This window comes from Urocitellus parryii, chromosome 9, assembly GCF_045843805.1.
Source record: "Urocitellus parryii isolate mUroPar1 chromosome 9, mUroPar1.hap1, whole genome shotgun sequence".
In the NCBI taxonomy this organism is placed as follows: domain Eukaryota; kingdom Metazoa; phylum Chordata; class Mammalia; order Rodentia; family Sciuridae; genus Urocitellus; species Urocitellus parryii.
The window spans coordinates 74,131,712-74,151,750 of NC_135539.1; the positions used below are offsets into that span (position 1 = coordinate 74,131,712).

Sequence of the window (20,039 nt, forward strand, 5' to 3'; positions counted from 1 at the left end):
CTCCAGTACAGTGTGATTCATCAATCCAGAAACCATTCTGCTATTTCATTATTCACAAAGTAACCTCTTCTATTGAAATAGATGCATCCTGGAAAGGCAAAGGCTTTGGAGTTTGGCAGATGAAAAAAGTTGAATCTCAGCTCCACTATTCTCTCGCTAGTAAGTGAAAACATCTAGCAGTACCTGGCTCCAGGATCTAACTTCCTAAGTATTCATTTCTACTCAGTATTTATAACTGACCTCAAATTCACCTCTTGTAAAATAATTTTAAAAATCTGTTTTGTCCAGAGGGAGAACAAGATGTCTAACCTCTTGAGATTAGTCTAACCTCTTATTTACACAGTCTCTCCAATACTAGCAGACATAGGTCACATGTCCCTAAGTGCTGCCTTGTCTGGGTTAAATATCTCCACTTCTTTCAACTACACTTCACATGACATTTCCTGACCCCTCCCCAGCTTAGTAACTCTCCCCAAATCAACTTCAGGCCCTCTTTAAGAAAACTCGGGTGTTGCCACACACCCAATTCATTCTAGGTCCTTGGCGGGGGTCTGGACCCCAAACCAGGGGCTAGGAGCAGACTGTGGGTTCTCAGAATTTGCACCCAGAACACAGCTGTGCTTTCTGGCCCCCACTCTCTTCCCGGGGGGTCTCAGTGGGTGGTTTACACGGATGTTATTCACAACATTGTGTCCACCAGCCGCGGATGCGCATCACCCTAGAGCCAAACAGTTGTATTACTCTCACGCCGAAGATAAACACACTCCGTGCTCTTACGCAACCTCCCCGGTCCAAGACGCCCCAGCGCAACAACAGAAACTCCCAGTAACTGTTTTCCTCTTCCGCGGCTCGCACGCCCATCCCGGCCCCACCCAACTCGGAGACTCGGCACCTGTCCGACTCATTTAGAGTGTTTACAAAGCACAGTGGCTCCCAAGGGTTCTCAGAAAATAACCCCCGGCCAGGAAAACACCTGACCGCAGGAGGAGGGCGCGGAGACCAGGCAGCCGGCAGGCCACGCCAGGCCCGCTCCATGTCCACGCCGTGCTCACGGAACCGGCAGGCGGCGCGGTGCACGCCGGGCAGGGCGCGGCAGCACGCGAACACGGCGTGCGGCGCGACAGCGACGGGGCGAGGCGCGCGATGACTGGCTCGTGCACCGCGCGCCGCAGCCAATCCGCGCGGATTAACCTTTCCAGGCCCCGCCCCTTCCTGCCGCCGCCGCCGCCGCCGCCGCCGTCGCGAGTCCTCGGCTGACCTCCGGAGGGATGCTCTGCAGTGCAGCACAGTGAGGCCCCCTGACTTCATCGCGGGAGACTTTAGTGGGGGCGCCTCAGTATCCCCATAGCATGGAGGGGGGAGGTCCCTGAACAGACAGCGTCCTGACCTTCTGCGGGAGCGCCCCGCGCTGTCCCCGTCTCTTGGTCCTTGGTCTTCTCCTATATTTCTTCATCTCCCTCCCCGCAATGCCCGACTCCCAACAGGTATAGATAGGCCTTAAGGGTTAACATTCAGTCTGTATAGGCTTCTCTCTCTCTCTCTCTCTCTCTCTCTCTCTCTCTCTCTCTCTCTTTCTCTCTCTTTTGCCTTGAAGTATCCTTTTTGTTATCAAAATTATATACGCTTATTATGCCATAATTGAAAGAGCATAAAATATTGCTAGTGGTACTTCCAGACTCTCCTTCCGGCATATTTTATAAAGTCCCAGGAAGACGTACTGAATGTGTGATCTCTCTCTACACGGTGCCATCGCTCATTCGGGTGGAAGTCAGCTGTTATCCTGAGGAATGTTATTTTTCTAATGAATACAGCCAGCAGCAAAGGAGATCCAAGATGAAGACAATATTCCGAGGGAAAACATAAAAATAAATGGAAATACAGATATGAAAGGGGAAAGGAGAGAACAAGAACTGTGTGTTGGTAAACTGTGTGTTGCTGAACTGGAATAAGAGATCAGTATGAATTTAACACTATTTTACTTTTTTAAGATTTATTTACTCTAATAAGTGAATGTATGTTTTTTAAAAATATGTTTTCTACATCTGCAAAGATATCCCAGAAGCAAGAAAGCCCAGATCCTGGCTTCTAAGTATCATTTTCCACTAAAAGCAAGCAGTTTCTTTGAGGAGTGGCTGATCCCAGGCTGAGACTGGGAAGTGCAAGTCAAGCCTGCAACATCTGATTACACCAGGAATTAAAGAGCTCAATGCCAGGCATGGTGGGCATGCCTTGTAATCCTAGAGACTCTGGAGGCTGAGTCAGGAGGATCACAAGTTCTAGGTCAGCTCTGTTAACTTAGTAAGACCCTTTCTCAAAATAAAAATTAAAAAGGGCTGGAGATATAGCTCAGTCATAGAGCACCCTAGTATTCCATCCCAAGTACTGCAAAAATAAATAAATAAAGGGGAGCTCAAAAAAATGATGAGGATGTACCAAAAGAGCACAATAGCCAGCTCCAAGAAGCTCCCAGCCAAATTTGGAACAATTTGAGCATCAAAAGGAATAATGTCCCAAATAAGTTGTAACACATGGAACAATAATTTTTAAAATCCCTGAGTCCATGCTGATAATATAACTACTATTATAAATAACAAAATAACATGTCAAAATGTTGATGGGGAGGAAAGCTCTTCTTTACAATAGAATGCCAACTGCTGGCATTAAAATATTTTCCATCTCCTTAAAGGCATGTCTCCTGGATTGAGTGGCTTTTCCTTTTTTAAAATGCTGATGCAAGCCAGGTGCAGTGGCACATGCATGTAATCCCATGTACTCAGGAGGATGAGGCAAGAGGATTGATCACAAGTTTGAGGCAGCCTGGGCAATTCATCGAGACCCTGTATCAAAAAATTAAAAAGGGGCTGGGGAGGGGCTGGATTGTGGCTCAGCAGTAAAGTGCTCACTTATCATGTGTGAGGCCCTGGGTTCGAGTCTCAGCACCACATAAAAATAAATAAATATATTGTGTCCAACTACAACTAAAAAATAAATATTAAAAATATTAAATAAAAGGGGGGAGGGGGCTGGGGATGTAACCCAGTTGCAGAGCGCCCCTGGGTTCAATTTGCCAGTACTGCAAAAAATAATAAAGGCCATGGTGGTGCACACCTGTAATCCCAGCTATTTGGGAGGCTGAGGCAAGAGGATGGCATGTTTGAGGCTAGCCTCCAAAATTTAGTGAGACCCTATTTCAAAAATAAAAAAGGGCTGAGGGTATAGTTGAATGGTAGAGCATCCTTGAGTTAAATTCCTAGTACTACAAAATAAATATAAACATATGTCCCCTGAGTTAACATACCAAGAATTATTTATCCTCCTATCAAAGTGTTTATTATTATTATTATTATTATTATTATGAACATCACATCTAACATCTGTTTCTCTCAGTAACACACCTACACCTACAAATGGTATTGCTGATTTTAGGATGTGTGAATTTCAATTTTACAAGATAATACCAAACTATCTCCAAGGTACTCAATTTCCACTCCCACTAACAATTTATAAGGGACCTTTTTAACCCACATTTTGAACAAGATGTGAAATTATCTCACCTTTTCATTTCTGCCAGCCAAATAGGGGTCAAATGTGTCTCTCATTGTAGTCTTGATCTTCATCTTCCTGTCACTAAAGAGGTTAAATTTCTTTATTATTTATTAAACTCAAATGTTATGACATTCAAGTTTTTTATTTTTCACTGCCTAGTTTTCAAAAGGCATTAACAGTCACTCATTAGTTGTTATAAAAACAGAGAAAGTACACTGCCTCGGAGAGAAAAAGGACTGTCTCATTGCTAAGTAGAGTTGGCTCTTCTATAATATGGATTAGGATTTAACTTATTGGTGTTCATTCCAAAGTGGATTTTTAAAAGTTTATACAGTTAAGACATCTATTTCCTATAAAGCAGTAGTGACAGTATGACCTTTTCACTTCATTCAAATGCTTTCCATGAAAAAGCTTTTATATATAATCCAGGATTTAAACAAAACATGATTTCAGCTTGAAGTAGATTCCCTTTATCATTCTCCATTTATATCTAGGCCACAGGAAATGATGTGACAATAGCAGATTTGATGTCTGAGAGAGTGCATGCTGACTCATTTTTATTATAAAGGGATGACACTCGAGTCTAAATTTTTCACAAAGAAAATCAGATTGAGATTACTTTGCTGTTATGAAGCAATAAGTTGATGATAAAAATTCTTGTTTTGATTTTCTAATAAATCCAGTCTAGCAAAATTGATTAGGAAAATATCTTCCATAATTTCAGGTTGGTAGTCCACAGCCATAAAATTAACTTGGGTTCTTTCTTTTTTATTTTTCAATCATGAATGAGGTTTTTAACTGATTCTCAGGACACATCTAGCTGTCACCAAGTCTGTGGCACAAAGGTTAGCTGGAGGTCAAAGTGATCAACTGCCCTGGTTGGCCTGGAAAAAAAGGGTCTCTAGAATTATGACTTTTGGTGCTAAAATCTGGTAAGTCCTAGAAATCAGAATAAACTGGTCACTCAGTTTGGAGTCTTAGTCAGCTCCAGGCTGGGCTGATTTGACTCAGGAAGCCTTCCTGAGGGGGGTTTTACCCTTCACCTCAATGGAGCCCTTCACAGTTTATGGAAATGGAGGAAAGAACAGAAATTTAATTGTCAATACACAGAAACATGGGAATCTGGGAAATGTAGTAAATGCTTTCCTCCCACACTGGACGATATCATGCTCAGTACCTATAAGTAAACCACACTGGAACTTTCCTAGGTTCTTATGTGTAGCAGTGGTCATCAGCCCTGAATTTGAAAACTAGTTTCTTCCTTCTCTCTCTCTCTCCCCCCCTCCTCACCCACCTTTTTCCCACCGCTGGATGGCACCACTGTACACTGCTAGGACCCAGCCTAGGGGCCACTTTCTACTTAAAATGAAGTCTGTCTGGTAATTGTCCCTCAGCATAGTGGATCTTTCTGGAAGGCTGTTTTGTTGAGTCCAATACTTTTGAACTATGCACTGACCCTGAACTGATGCTCAGGGAGGTCACAGTGACCTCATACAGGCTCTTCAAGGCATCCACCAAAGATGGATGGAGGAAGTGGCTGCTACTCTTATAACCAATGGGTCTCTCTGCAGTATGCCACCTCAATTCTTGTGCAGCTGTTTAGAAAGAAACTAGTGTTCTCAGCTTCTTTAAAATTCATATTGATGCACTCCCTCTCATCCCACTTCTAATTCTTTCCATAGATACTGTCATCTCTGATCAAAGTCACCTGCATGATGCCTAGTGACTCCTACTCCTACCTGCGCACCCTGCTTCACTGCCATCACCCTACAATCTGTGCTCAGGAGAATAACCATGAACATAATGTTTTACAACATCAAGTTAGTTCATGTTATATCTCCACCACAGCCCTCCAAGGGCTTTGCACTGCTCTCTAGGTAAGAAACAAAGGCCTTACCATGGCAGATGAGGATCTAAATGACCTGCCCACTACCTCCCTGAGCCCTCATCCACCCAGCTCCCACACACACTGTGCTGCTGCTGCACAGATGCCTCCAATGCTCAGTCTGCCTGCTCCAGCCACAGGCCTTTGCCTCACACTTCCCTACTGGACACTGTCCACTTCCTCCCTTCAGTCTCTGCCTATTTGCCACCTGGCAGCGATCATCCTACTCACAACAGCAGCCCTCCCACCCCCATGCTCCTTCTCCCTCTCCCGCCTCTTTGCTGCTATTTCTTTCCTAGTACTTGGACCCACTAGACACACAGCATTCACTTGCTTGTCTGTTTACTGTTGGTCATCCAGGGTGTTTATCTGTTTTATTCACTTCTGTGTCCTCAACACTTACCCCTGGGCCTGGATTACTTGCCATTAGTAGGTGTGTTAGTCAACTTTCTGTTGCTGTGAAAAATACTCAGCTTATAAAGAGGAAAGGTTAGCTAGGTGGTGCATGCCTATAATCCCAGCAACTTGGGAGGTTGAGGCAGTTGCCAGCCTGGGCAGTTAGCAAGACCCTGTCTCAAAATAAAGGGCTTTGTATACAGCTCATTGGTAAAGCATTTGCCTACCACGCATGAGGCCCTGGGATTAATTTCTAGCACTGCAAAAAAAATAAAAAGGGCTGGGGATGTGGCTCAGTGATAGAGACCCTATAGGTTCAATCCCCTGTAACACCAAAAAAAAAAAAAAAAAAGGATAAAGTTTATTTTTGACTGTTGGTCAGCCCATTAACAGTTGGCTCTGTGGTTCTTGGGCTGTGGCAGCATAATACATCACAGTGGAAGCATGTAGGGGAAGGAACTGTTCACTTCATGGCAGCCAGGAAGCAAAGATAAGAAGAGGAAGGGGATGGGGTCCCAATATCCCCTTCAAGGGCACACCAGTGACTTAACTCACTCCAAGGCCCCACTACCTCTCAATAGTACCACGAGCTGGGGACCAAGCCTTCAAAATATGGGACTTTAGGAAACACCCAATTCATAGCAGAACTTAGGGAAGTGACTTCAGTCTCATCACGGACTAGGGTAGGCACTAGCAGGAAAGAGAAGCCGAGTGGCTTCCTGTTGTGTTTCTTGCTTTTTCTACCAAATTTTCTCAGCTACTTGGTCTATAACCTTCTTTTTCTTAGTGTGTTCACAAAATTCTTTTTTGTAAATATCCTAAGGAAATTTGGCCCTTGCAGACAGCTGATTATTGTGGTACCTACTCCCACTTTACCCAGATCCACGGCTCCCTCCCGTGACAGCCTGGTTCAGAAAGCTTCCAGGAGGGTCAGGAGCAAAGCTCTGTGGCAGGGCTTCTATCTCCCTTGGACCTTCCAGAACTTGCCACAGACCTAAATCATACAGAGCCCTAGGAGCAGGGGAGCCCGAGGAGGGAGGTTATAGCTCCCAGCCTCTGCAGAATTAGCACACACAGAAGAGCAGCTTCAGATGGTGGATTATAGTCCATTAGCAATCTTGAGGTCAATTTACTGGAATAGAAGCAGCTTCTTTTTCAATGAAATTGAATAAACTAGAAAATGTCAGAGTGTACTATATAGTCTAAGTATTATTTCATGAAACTTTTTTGTCCAAGCATCAATCCAAAACTATTAATCAGAATTTCTGGGGAACTGAACTCCCTTAAAAGATTTCCAGTTGATTATAATGTACAGACAGAACAAGAGCCTCAGGAGTCTGGCACCCATGGATCTAAGCCAGCATCTGGCCACATTGACAGTCACAGGGCAAACCTTTCTCTGAAGTCTGTCAGCATCCAGCGTTCTTTCTCGTGCCCAGGCCAGACCTTTTTCTTTCTTCCTGTTTCAAAGTCCATACTTCCTTTGAGGTACCTACTCAACTTCCTGTTTACCACCCACTGACTGATTAGACTTTTTATCTACCCCTTTAACTGGACAAGCCTCTAGGATGGCTTATGTATCATCAAGGGGAGAGCTTCCAGGATCCCATCACCAGAGTCAACATCCTAAGCAGACAGTCAAAGCACCAAACCAGTATCTTGGGAGAGAGCAGAATTTATCAAAAGCATCAGCAGAGCCAGTAATCAGGTTAAAACTTCTACTCTCACCTTGTACACAGGCTGAGGCAGAAAAATTGCAAGTTCAAGGCCAGCCTGGGCAACTTAATGAAACCCTCTTTTAAAATAAATCAAAGGGCTGGGGATGTAGCTCAGTGGTAGAGCACCCCTAGGTCCAAATCCCAGTACTGTAAGGAAAAAAGAAAAGAAAAAGCACCAGCAGCACCTCAGCCTGCAGGCCTGTGAGGGAATAGAGCCAAAACAAGGGTCCTGGTGCCTCTGGAAATCCACTTATTATCCATCTGGCCAAGGACAGGGCTAGAGGGGCTCTCCTTTCTGACAAAGTTAGTTAACCCTCAGGCCAGAGAAGTATTTGCAGAGCAGTCACATCAGAATGCCTTTGGGAGAACATCTGGAGAGGCCGCTCCAGGAGCAGCAGGACAACCCCCTGACCCTTCTGTTCTTCACACATCCCTTTGCTTCCTCCACCAGGGCCTGGACTGGAGCTGGCTGCCATGCTCAGACCCTGCACACAAGACAGTCAGGAGCCATACACAGGTTTGGGGGAAACAGGAAGAGGGACAGTCAACAAATTGAGGCTGATCCTCCATTGCCCTCCTCAGTGTTGTTCCCCTCCACTGTCTTAATCACCCAGCAGGAAATTTTGGGATTATTCCTCTGCAGGTCATAAAAAGATGAGCAATTTTTGTGTTCATCTTCATTTTCTGCATTTTCTAATTTACCTACAAATTAAGCATGTAAAGAAAATACTAAGGCTTCCAACTTTCAAAATTAATTAAATCTCTTCCTCCAGCCATTTGTAAAAGTGCATAGTCATCCCCTCCTGAAGAAAGGCAAGTGGGACCTGCTTCTAGATGACTTTAGATTCTGTGAGTCTATCAAAGGATGCTTTGTTGCTGAGCACAGTGGTCAGGCCTGTAATCCCAGCAACTTGGGAGGCTGAGGCCAGAAGATTAAAAGTTCAAAGTACTAAGCCAGCCTGAGCAACTTAACTAGACTCTGTCTCAAAAAAAAAAACCAAAAAACCTGGGGATGTAGCTCAATGGTAGAGTGCCCCTGGATTCAATCCTCAGTACTGAAGGCAAAAAAAAAAAAAAAAAAAAAAAAAAAAAAAAGATGCTTTTCAGTGAAGCCATCTGAAGAACCATAGATTTATGCTTGGGGTGGCCTGACAAAAAAGACAGTTCCACAAGGCTTAGTAAGAGAGATATGGATAATGTGCTTTGCATCCATGAAGCTCATTGTGAGAGACAATGTGAGAATTTTCAGCGGTGAAATGATTAGTTATGAGGTGAAACCTCATTAGTGGATTAACCTACTGATATGGATTCACTGGGCTGTAAGGAAGTAGGTTACCAGCGGTATGACTCAGGAGTTTATATTTTGTCCCTGGTGAGCAGGACTCTCTCTGCTTCCTAGTTGCCGTATCCTGAGCTGCTTTGTTCTGCCACATCCTTCCACCATGATGTTCTGCCCAACCTCTAGCCCAGAACTACCAGCAAATCATGGACTGAATCTATAAACTGGGAGCTGAAATAAACTTTTCCTTCTCTGTGTTGTTCTTGTCAGTCTTTTGGTCACAGCCATGAAAAGCTGACTAAACAGATGCCCTTTTCATGTAAATTTCAGTCCTCAAGTCAAAGCCAGACAAGCACATGGAATCCAAAGCAGTCATGACCTCTTTTTCTGCCACTTGCCTGAGAACTTTTCACTTGGAGATACCAACAGATACCAGGCCAAGGTGCCAGGACAAAGACTCTGGAGGACAGGTACAAATGGAACTCCTTTTGTCTCCTGCAGCCTAGCCACCAAGTTGGGAGGATGGACATCTGGTGTATGTAACAAGCATCCAAACAACGAGGGAACATTAGTGTCACAACCAGAGCTGAAGGGAATCTTAGCTCACCTCCTTTTTTGATAGATGGGTAAACAGAGGCTTTCTTGAGATCACCCAACTGACACCCAATGCTGGTGAACCTGTCACGACCTGGTTTCCTGGCTCCCAGGCCACTGTTTGCTCCCTGATACCATGGCACCTTTGTATACATTCCTGACACTGCCCCAGTGCTTCAGCCAGCCTCTCATGGCGCATCACAGCCTCCACTGCCTGTGCCAACCTGCCTGAGCAGCTTCCAGGACTGTCCCACAAGGGCAAATGATTAATGTACTTGTAAACTGACTGATCTGCAAACATGACCATGGGCCTGTGGAATGAGTGAGTGGCTTCTACATTTGGTAGAATTTAAATTTCATCTGCCCTTCCTTATGTTGGGCAGATGAAATTTAAAAAAAAACCCTAAGGCTCTTTAATTCCCTCAGAACATAACTCCTGAAGAAGAGCAAGCAAGGGCTGGTGTTAAGGAATAGACATGACCTCACTCCATTGCCTGTGCCCTCTCTTCTTCTTTTCTCCTCCTCCTCCTTTCTTCCCAATACTAGGGATTGAACTGAGGGATGCTCTACCAATGAGCTATACTCCCAGCCCCTTTTTATTTTTATTTTGAGACAGGATCTCGCTAAGTTGCTAAGGTTGGCCTTGAACTTGTGATCCTCCTGCCTCAGCTTCCCAAGTAGCTGGCACCACCTCTATGGTCCCCTGCCTTTCTTTTTCTTTTCTTTTTTTTTTTTTTTTTTTTTTTTGTGGTGCTGGGGATTGAACCCAGGGCCTTGTGCATGTGCATACGAGGCAAGCACTCTACTAATGAGCTACATCCCCAGCCCCCACTTTTTTTGGTTGTTGATAGACCTTTATTTTATTTATTTACATGTGGTGCTGAGAATCGAACCCAGTGCCTCACTCATGCCAGGCAAGTGCTCTACTGCTGAGCCCCAGCCCCAGCAGCCCCTGCCCTTCTTGAATTGGCTTTTGTAGCTTATCTCCCCTGTATTCACTTCCAGTTTCGTCTACATACATTCAGATGGGAAAGATGGGTAACACAGTGATGAGCCTTCCAATCCCAAGGGGCATTAACAACAGATACTAATGCAACAGGAAGACCACTAGTGTCTATCTGGTGGGTACTAGATCACAGATGAAGAGGCGGCCTTACCCAGTGAATTTCCATTGGCCTAGGAAATTAAGGGAGAGACTCACAGTTCATTGCAGGGGTGAAAGGAATGTAATGTGAGCTTGGGAATTTCAGACATCTGCAGTTCCTGAGGACTTCATAAGCAGCTTGTATTTTTAGCTCTCTACAAGAAACCAACCTGAAGGAGTTCCCCCAAGTATGAATTAACCAGCATGCTGACCATGCTCATGCTGGTGGCACCAGATAGTGATGTCGTTTAGAACTTGACATCTCCTTTTATTGACATTGTCTTTGTTTTAAATTACATTTGGGGACATGACACAGTATTTAGGGCTTCTAAAGATCCTAACTTGGCTCTGCAGCTACCCATTCCAAAAGAAAATGGAGTTGTTGATGGATTAATCAAGATTAACAAAGTACAGAGTTTATGAAGCCCTCGCTACCACCTGGCCCATATGAGTTAGGGACCCCAACTAAAATAGTTTACAAAACTGGATGCAGGAAGCATTTTGAGAACAAATGAATATTAAATTATGGTTATGGGATAGGATATACTTGTAAAAGCTGCCATATGCTTAGAGTAAACAGAAAAGGTGTCAGAAAAGATGTGGACTTAGGAAGGGTCTTCAGGAGTAGTCAGAAGTATACACATGTGGGCTGCAATTGTGGCTCAGTGGTAGAGTGCTTGCCTATCATGCATCGATCCTCACCACCACATACAAATATAAAAAGATATTGTGTCTACCTACAACTAAAAAATATATTTTTAAAAGTGTGCTCACGTGTATGTGCATGGATTTGTGTGTGCATGTAATACAGCATGATGTGTGGTAGGCACTTGGTAAGGTGGGCTGGGTCTGAGGAGGGAAGAAACAGGTGAGCCAGCACACATAGTGGAGGTCCTGGGTGGATACTGTTAGACACTGAGGAGCCTACCTGAACACTTCAGAGTGACGAGGAAATGTTAGGTGGACACAGCTAAATAATTAAAGGCCTGGAAAGACACTGTCAGCAGGGAATTCGGGTGATAAGCAGCGGAAAGGAAACCTAGAGACAGAAGACCCTGATCTGAAAAGAAACTTGGCTAAGTTGGGTAGTCAGGTGCCCTCCCAAAACTGATGTCATTCCTTGGGTATCCTTTCCCAGGGGAGCATGTTAAAGTTGGTGTTACAGAAAGTCTCTGAAATTACCAAGGAACCCAGTTCATGGCCAGCAGGTTCCTAGACACCAAGAGAGAACAGAGAGTCCCCAGAACATACCCTACTAAGGAAAAGAGTGGAGGACAGTACCTGGCACTGCAGAGGGCCCAGGAAAGGGGTGAGAGAATCAGTGACTGGCCTGCCTCCCTCCTCAAGGATGTCTTTTCAGTATCTGCTCTTTGCACCAGTGAGGAAACAAAAAATTGGGGGGGTCCAAAAATGCTGGCATAGCTTTTGTTGAGCTCCTGTTGCAAGCATCTGGCCTACGGAAATTCCAGAAATGCTACATCCCTGGAGGTGACACTGTCACTTATTGTCCCTCATGCTCCCTTAGCAACCATCGAACCTCTGTGGTCAAAGGGTGACCAGTTATTGCATCGTGTAGCCATGGCCTTGACATTCGGATGGCTCATTCTCCACAATATCCCAACTGGGGTTTATGAGTTTAGCACCTGTGACAGCAGTGCCTGGGGACCCCCTCATCCTGCCAGGGAAGATGCAGAACACGGGGCTGTTTCTGTCTGCTTCCATCTGCATGCACCTCCCACAGATCCAGAAGACTGAGGCGTCTGAATGTCTCTCTGCTTGTGCCTAATGTAAAACCTTGCTGACTGTTATTGGCGGAACTCTTGTACATGATTTCTGCCTGATATCACATGTCATGTCATGTTGTGTTATGTCATAGCAGTGTGGTACTTGTTGAAAAAGCAGAATAAGAGGTTTAAGCCCCACCTCTTTTTATCACATGATTTTGCTGAGGGACCTCAGCAAGTTACTTAATGTCTTTCAGTCTCCTTTTACCATTCAAACAGAAGCAATAATACTAAGAACTTTTGAGGGCTGCTGGGTGGGTGGGTAAATGGAAACACATAAAGTGCTTTGCACAGTTCCCAGCATTCAGAAGGGACCGCCTAAGTTTAGTTTTATTTCTTATTGTTATTAGAACAATATTAGAACATTCAGCTATTATTCCATGTTGTTCCTTCTGACAGTGGGGACATACAAAGAAAACTTAGAAAATCATTTTCCAAAGATATTTTTATAGAACTCTAGACATGAGAAAGACCTCAAGACCCCTGTCCCCAGCCTGAGCCACACCTATACCACTGAAGAGATTCATTTTTTAAGGGGCAAAATTCTCATAGAGGACAAAGTGCCTCAGCCTCCCTCACAGCCTCCCAGACTGAATCACGACATTTATGGCTTTCCTTCCAGGTCTAGTTGATGTGCTTCCTGCTCCTTTTTATTCTCTTGGATCTCTTTCATGTTTCATGTCAGGACATGAACTTCTCGGTATTCAAACCAATTGAATCAACTTCTAGAGACCCACTTCTCCCAGACAGCTCAGCCAGGAAGGCACCCTTCCCTCCAGCTGCAGCCCAGGTCACCCTGGAGACCAGACAGTAAGAGAAGTGCGCACTGAACACGGTGTCCTATCATCTTTCCTCCATAGCTGCTGCTTGAGCCTTAAGTGAGCAAGGGCAACGTGGCTCGATTCCAGCTGCTACCATTTATTCTAACCCAAATTACAGTTTCTACCTAGCATGTACCACAGCATTTTGGTCCATGTTGGAAAAATAGAATACCAGGTTTAAGTCCCTCTGGCTCAGTTCCAGCCACCAGAACCACAGTCTACAACAGTCCAGTGAGGTTAACCAGGGCCACATCCCTCTCAATCCAGAGTCCAGTCCCCTTAGCTGGGACCTTTTTACTCAGAACTTCTATGTTCTGAATAACTCTTCCTGGCACTTGTCGGGGAACATAGGAGATGAACTCCAAGGTAGGGACCCCATATTTCTGTGTTCACCCAGTGTCTGGCCCATGCTGGCACATAGTAAGTGCTCAATGCAGAGAGTGAAGGAATGAGAGCTGGGCACGATGGCACATATCTGTAATCCCAGCATCTTGGGGGGCTGAGGCAGGAGTACTGCAAATTTAGACCAATCTCAGCAACTTAGCAAGGCCCTAAGCAATTTAACAAGACAGTGTCTCAAAATTAAAAATATCTTTTAAAAAGAGCTGGTTATGGGCTGGGGATGTGGCTCAAGCGGTAGCGCGCTCGCCTGGCATGAGTACGGCCTGGGTTCGGTCCTCATCACCACATACAAAAACAAAGATGTTGTGTCCACTGAGAACTAAAAAATAAATATTAAAAAAATTCTCTCTCTCTCTCTCTCTCTCTCTCTCTCTCTCTCTCTCTCTCTCTCTTTAAAAAAAAAAGAGAACTTGCCTAGCATGTGTGAGGCACTGGGTTCCATCCTCAGCACTACACAAAAATAAATAAATAAATAAATAAATATTTTTTTAAAAGGGCTGGTTATGTACTTTATTATAAAGAACCCCTGGGTTTAATCCCCAGTGGAAAAAAATGAATGAATGAATAAATAAATGAATGAGGTAGCATATACTCGCTCAACTTTGCTCTAATGAAATTCAGTAGAGGTCATTGGGTTTGTTCCAAAGGCAAGGCACAGGACATAATTATTTTTTTTCTTTTTTCCCTGGGACAAGGGATTAAAACATTGAGCTAAATCCCCAGTTCTTTTAATTTTTTATTTTGAGACAGGGTCTCACTAAGTTGCTCAGGCTGGCCTTCATCTCTGCCTCAGCATCCAGAGTCTCTAGGATTATAGGTATGTGCCACCATGCCTTGCCAGGACCTAAGATCTTTGAGTGATTATCTGTTGTCCCACCAGATCCACTCTCCAGTATCCAGCACCATGTCCCAGCAGGCTAACCTGTGTGGACAACACCATCAGGCTCTGGCCCTCTGACTGTCAATGCCATGAGATCAGAGGAGCAGAGGATAAGGTATGGGTGTCAGTTCTCCCCGCTCCTACTTTCTGGCCTATAAGCTGCCTGGATTCTCTGAGAAGGCTCCCATCAGGCAGCTGTCCTCAGTAACTGTTCTGCCCCTCAACATTTTAGACCTGGGACAGAATGCCCAGGATTCTGCAGTAACCCCTGGGGCCTCCCTATACATTCCCCAGTCCTTTGTAATATGCCCTTCATTAAACTTTTTTCAGCTTGCCCGTTACTTGGTGTTTTCTGCCAGGCCCCTGACAAAGCTGATCCCAAGTCTGAGGCTTGTCAAGACACAGAAATGCCTCATGGAAAGGGATTAGCAGCCATCCTTCTGGGCTTCTGTCCCACTGAGGAAGCCTTCTCCATCTGGCTGATTTTGGGAGGAAGGCAGCAAAGTCTTTTCATTTCCTATTTTAAATCACATGTTAAATAGTTAATACATTCAGAGGGCTCAAAACTCAAAAAGCATAGAAGAGTATGTACACATATACCTCCCCATCCTCTGAACAGCACAGAGATAGGGTGCTGTGTTCCCTCTCACTATGGGCTCTGTCCCCTCCAGGCAGCTTCAGAGGACAGTGCTTCAGGACACCAAGAGAACCACACCCTCGTTTCCTGCAATTCCCACTTGCTAAATAAGAGCTCACCACTCAATCAATCTGGGAAGCGCTACCTCCAACTCAAAGCCTGTCAGAATTTGTGCGTTGGCTCACACCAGATACTCAGATAGCACTGATTCCAAGCAAGCACTGTTTCTCACATGCCAGGACCTTCAGGAAGTAGCATCCATGGAAGGGAAGGTGATCCTCTCTTCACCATGCTATAATCCTTTTCAGTAAAACAACAAACAGAAGCAAAGCTTAACTCATGGGGCAGTTTACACATGTTCTGACCTATGTAATCTAATAATACTCTGAGATGTACTTTCATAAAGTGACATCTTCATAAGGCAAACCCCCAAACCCTGAGACAAGTGAACAGATGTCTTTGCCTTCTAGGAGTTTGCAACCAGCAACCACAGCTCAAAGCTAGCAAGAGAAGTGATGAACTCCTTGACAAGTGATTCTTCACACTGCAGGACTCTGAGAGCCTCAGGACAGCCAAGAGACCAGGTGGCCCCCTTACACATGGAACAACGGAGGCACTGAGTTCAGCCACAGTGGGCCTAAGTATAACAGCTGACTGAGGATGGGACAGAACTCCACCCCTGCTCTTTGACCAGCGCTTTGCCTTCTCACCACCTCCCCTAACTCCCTATCTCCAGGGAGCATAAGTCAGCCCTGTTCACAGCCAGGAGTTTACAATGGTACCTTAGTACCCTCTGCTTAAGGGACAAAGGCCAATACAGCTTCCCAGCAACCAAAGCACTAACTAACCTGACAACTGACCCAAATTATAAGAGACAAAGAAGTTGGTTGGAGGGATCAGAGAGTCACAGGACACAGTTTCAGAACTCACTAAGTTCCCATCAGCAACATACCCAGAAGAGTGGAGAGTCTTGGGTCCTGAGTGACAAAGGGTAACCTTAGCCCAAGCTCTCTCAACACAAAAAGAAAATGCAGGAATCACACAGACCTGGTTTGAATGTGAAATGAGCCCCCCTCTTCCAGCATTTCTGCTGCCCCCCACATCTATCCCTGGGCTGTGCTCTGAAGGTGGCTCTGTGGTTGTATTCCTTTTCTCTTTTACCCTATCACCATATTTCTTCTCTTTTTCTGTAATTTCACCCTGATACACCTTTTCCAGCCCAGCTCTTAAGCTGTGACTGAGGGAGTCACTGGGTCTCTGCTGCCCTACCTTAAAATGGGGCCAAATACACAGGAGACCCTTGCCAGGAGCCTATAGACATTTCTGGGCTTTTCTGGGAGTCTTTGCACCAGGTGCAGAGAAAGCCATGGGGAGTGAGTCCAGATGCAGGGGCCATGGCAGAACGCAGCGCCCGTAGAAACAGAATGAGTACTGCCTGCGGCTGCCAGGCTGACCTCACTCGGGCATTGGTCTACTTCGCTGTGCCCTGTCGCCCGGTCCTTACACAGCAATCCTTCTTCGTGCGCTCATTTTTGCCAAGGAAGGCACTGAGCCTAGGTGGACTTCCCCGGGGTCCGAAGGCGAGAATGGGCAATGACGGGACTGGCACAGATCTGCTTTGCATCCGAGTGGCCACCTCCCCTCCGCAGCCTAGCTCTAAGCCGCACTAAGCGGCACAGCTCCAGCCACCAGAATCGACCGTCCGCAGCGAGTAATTCCCGACCTCTATTCCGTCTGCATCTTAGGACTTAAGCAGCGGGATTCCGGGATTCGCTGAAAGTGCTGCGACTCTCTCCCCGCGCTGTGTGCCGCCTGCTCCGGCACGTGGTGTCGCCGCGGAGTCGCCGGAGGGGACAGTGAGGGGGCGAAAGGGCCAAGGCACGGCTGGAGAGACAGTGCAGAAACAAGGGGACAAAGTGGGACCCGCGGGGACAGAGCGGCGCGGTCTCAGCATCAGCCCCTGCACGGCTGTTGTCCCCGAGAGCTGGGCTTCCGCACCTGACAGGGACCCGAGCCCGCCCTTGCCCGCAGGCACCACGCAGGTCCCCGGAGCAGAGGGCGGGGTGTTTCAGGGGGGACCCTACCTTTCCTGAAAGGCATCGCGCAGGGGGGGCTCCCCGCGGGGCTGGCCCGCGACACACAGGCAAGCCTACGTCCAAACGGCAACCCCGCGGTTCGGGGTGCCTGTGGGTGATGGGGCAGACGAGGGAGGGGAAAGGAACATATTTGGTCAAAGCCTGGCGCGTCACGGCGCGGAGGAGGCCCCGCGGCGAAGCAGGAAGCGCAGGAGGCGTCACCCTTGTGCTCCGGTCGCCTGCGGGCTGCGCTGTGAGGCCGGGGTGCGGCGCTGGGTCCCGCCCTGACCCAATGACACCCCCAGAAGCGGAATCGCTGGGGTCCTGGAGCTGCTGCCAGTCTTTGCAGATGCTATAAAACGGAAGGAACCCTCCTGCGCAGGAAGAAAATCAGCACTTTCATAGTCTCCCTCGGGCGGTCATCCTGGAAAGGGACTTGGGGAATTCTATCCCATTGTTACCTTCCTGTTCTTTGGGTACAGAAGACGGGCACAGGGGACCCAAATGGCTAAATTCGTATTCAAATTAGAGGGCTGGCGGGAGTAGCCCAGAAAGGACGTTAAGTTTCTAATGGGTAACCTTCCCTCTGCCGTTTAGCACTGTCCCCGCGCTCTGCATCTTGCCCTGGCACTTGCCACTCCAATAAACTTAACAATTGCTTGTTTGTAAGACCCGCGAAGGGAATCTTTGTTTTCTCTTTTGTCACTACTCTTTCCCCAGAGCCTGAAACAGTCCCTTATGGGGTTCAGTAAATCCATCAAGAGAAGTTATTAGTGTCACTTGGGCTCAGCGGGGAGGGCGGGGTCGCCCTCACCCTATGACTTATTTTGCCTTTGTAAAGGCCAGCACCTGAGGAAATGTCTTATTGTTTGGGGAACCCGAATGTCTCAAAAATAAATCCTCTTTTGGGTCCGTTAAGAGGTAATTTAATTCCTGTGAGGAGTGCTATTATATTTTGCACTTTGAAGAAGTGATGTTAGTAACAGTGTCCTCATCTTATACTTAAAACGCCCATGCAGACAGCAATTGGCCCACTCTCCATGTAGTGAAAAAAAAGAACAATCCTGGTGAGCTGAGTTAGAAAGTTAACAGCCAGTAAACATGGTGGCATTTTTCTTCTTTTTTATTAGATTTGGTTTCTTAGCCTGTGATGTTTTATGGGTAACCATTGACATGACTTGCCTGCATTTCGCCTATTGGGGATTGAACCCAGGTATTCTCTACCACTGTGGTACCACCCCTACTTCCCCCCTCCCCAGTGTTGGTGATTGAACCCAGAGCCTCAGGCATGCTGGGCAAGTACTGAGCTACATCCTCATCCCTCCCAGCCCCTTTTCAAAAATTTTTATTATTTTGAGACAGAATCTTGCCAAATTCCCTGAGCTAACCTTGAACTCACAATCCTCCTGCCTCAGTCTCCTGAGTCATTGAGATTAGAGGTGTGCACCACCTTTCCCTACATTTTGAAGAAAGATAATGCCAATGATAAGGAAGTAATATGGCCTTAGACAGTATCTTGTTACTTAACCTGGAATACAGCTGCAGGGCCTTCTGAACAAACATTGCCTCCTGGACCTGGCTGGAGAGCTGGGTCTTGTGCTCTCAGCCCACCTTCATTGAGAATGTGGGTGTCAAAGCAGGAAGTGGGTTTTCCTGGAGCCAGACCCAGATTCAGTGCTATCAGTGATGATCAGCTTCCTCTGCCCTTTTCCCTGGCTGAATTATAATGTCAAGTGAACATGGACTTAGCTCCAGGGACTTGGTAGCCACAGAATGCAAATTTTATCTAAAGCCACCTGGTCTAGATAAAGATTGGGTCAGATGTGCTGCAGTGGCTGTCATAGTAAAGCCACAGTACTGCCCTCTGATGTGGGTGGGTCTCATTCCTTCTAGTTGGCACCTTGCCCCCATGGACTCACTTGTTCACAGGGAAGCATGGCTGGTGTGATACAGGAAGAAAAATATATGGTACTCGGTCTTTGATCCAAGTTCCTGACCCAACACTTCTGAAGCCCCTGGAATTTCCAGAGTGATAAGTGTCCTTTATATGCTCCTGTGAGAACTGGGAACTGTGGCTTCAGCATAGGAGCTGGTGGCCAGAAAAACTAAGGCCTAATGAAAGGGTTGGAGCTTTCAGCTCAAGCCCCTGACTTGGGGGAGGGAAGAGGGGCTGGAAATGGATTTAATCACCATCAGTGAATGGTTTGACCCATCATGCATAGTCAGTGAAGCCTCCATTCAAAACCCTAAAGAGGGAACTCAGAGAACTCCAAGGTTGGTGAACACTTGGAGGGCATAGACACTCCTGCCCTACTCCCACTTACCTTGCCCTCTGCATCTCTTCCTGGTGGATGCTCCCAAGTTGTGTCCTTTGTAATAAACCAAAGTAATATCAAAATGATTTCTTGTGCTTTGTGAGCTGTTCTAGCAAAACTAAACATGAAGCGAAAGGTAGGAGGCTGGTGGGTGAAGGAAGTTTGTAGCCAAATTGGACAGAAGTGAGGGTAAGCTGGGTACCAATATTTCCTTGGGTCTTGTGGTACTGAACTCTTGAAATTGTGACATCTTACTTCAGGCTGGGTCAGAATTGCATTGGACTGTAGGCTGTCTGTCTGGGCTCCAGAACTGGTTATCGGTAAGTAAAAAACCTACACATGTGGTTTCAGAAAAGTTGTGAATAAAAACAGTTCAGACTATTGTGCTCTGATCTCTCTACTTTGAATCTGTTTAATTCCATGTGGAAGAAAAATAACAATGTAACTGTTTGCTGGCTTCTTTCTCTTCCCTGTTCAGATAACAGCACACAGATTTTTCCTGGAAGGAGCAGCCTCAGCAGATTTACCCTGTGATGGGCAGGCAGTAGAGAACTGAGTCTTCA

At 46.2% G+C, this 20,039-nt stretch overlaps 1 protein-coding gene and 1 long non-coding RNA gene across 3 annotated transcripts in view; one reads left to right on the plus strand and one right to left on the minus strand.

The window, feature by feature from the left end:
• The window catches only part of Pfkfb3 (6-phosphofructo-2-kinase/fructose-2,6-biphosphatase 3), a 75,804-nt gene extending 58,191 nt beyond the window's left edge, over nucleotides 1-17,613 (minus strand). The window contains exon 1 of the mRNA XM_026391804.2: nucleotides 17,171-17,613. Within this exon, the coding sequence (XP_026247589.1) occupies nucleotides 17,171-17,186 (16 nt within the window). The 5' untranslated portion in view covers nucleotides 17,187-17,613. The remainder of the gene's footprint in view (nucleotides 1-17,170) is intronic.
• On the plus strand, nucleotides 1,234-13,863 carry LOC113184916 (uncharacterized). Of its 2 annotated transcripts, XR_003301076.2 has the most exons (4): nucleotides 1,234-1,484; nucleotides 5,229-5,423; nucleotides 9,155-9,294; nucleotides 12,969-13,863. It is a non-coding gene; the product is annotated as an uncharacterized LOC113184916 (long non-coding RNA). The 2 variants fall into 2 exon arrangements; XR_003301075.2 differs by lacking the exon at nucleotides 12,969-13,863 and having other exon boundaries at nucleotides 9,155-10,116.
• Nucleotides 17,614-20,039: the final 2,426 nt, after the last annotated feature.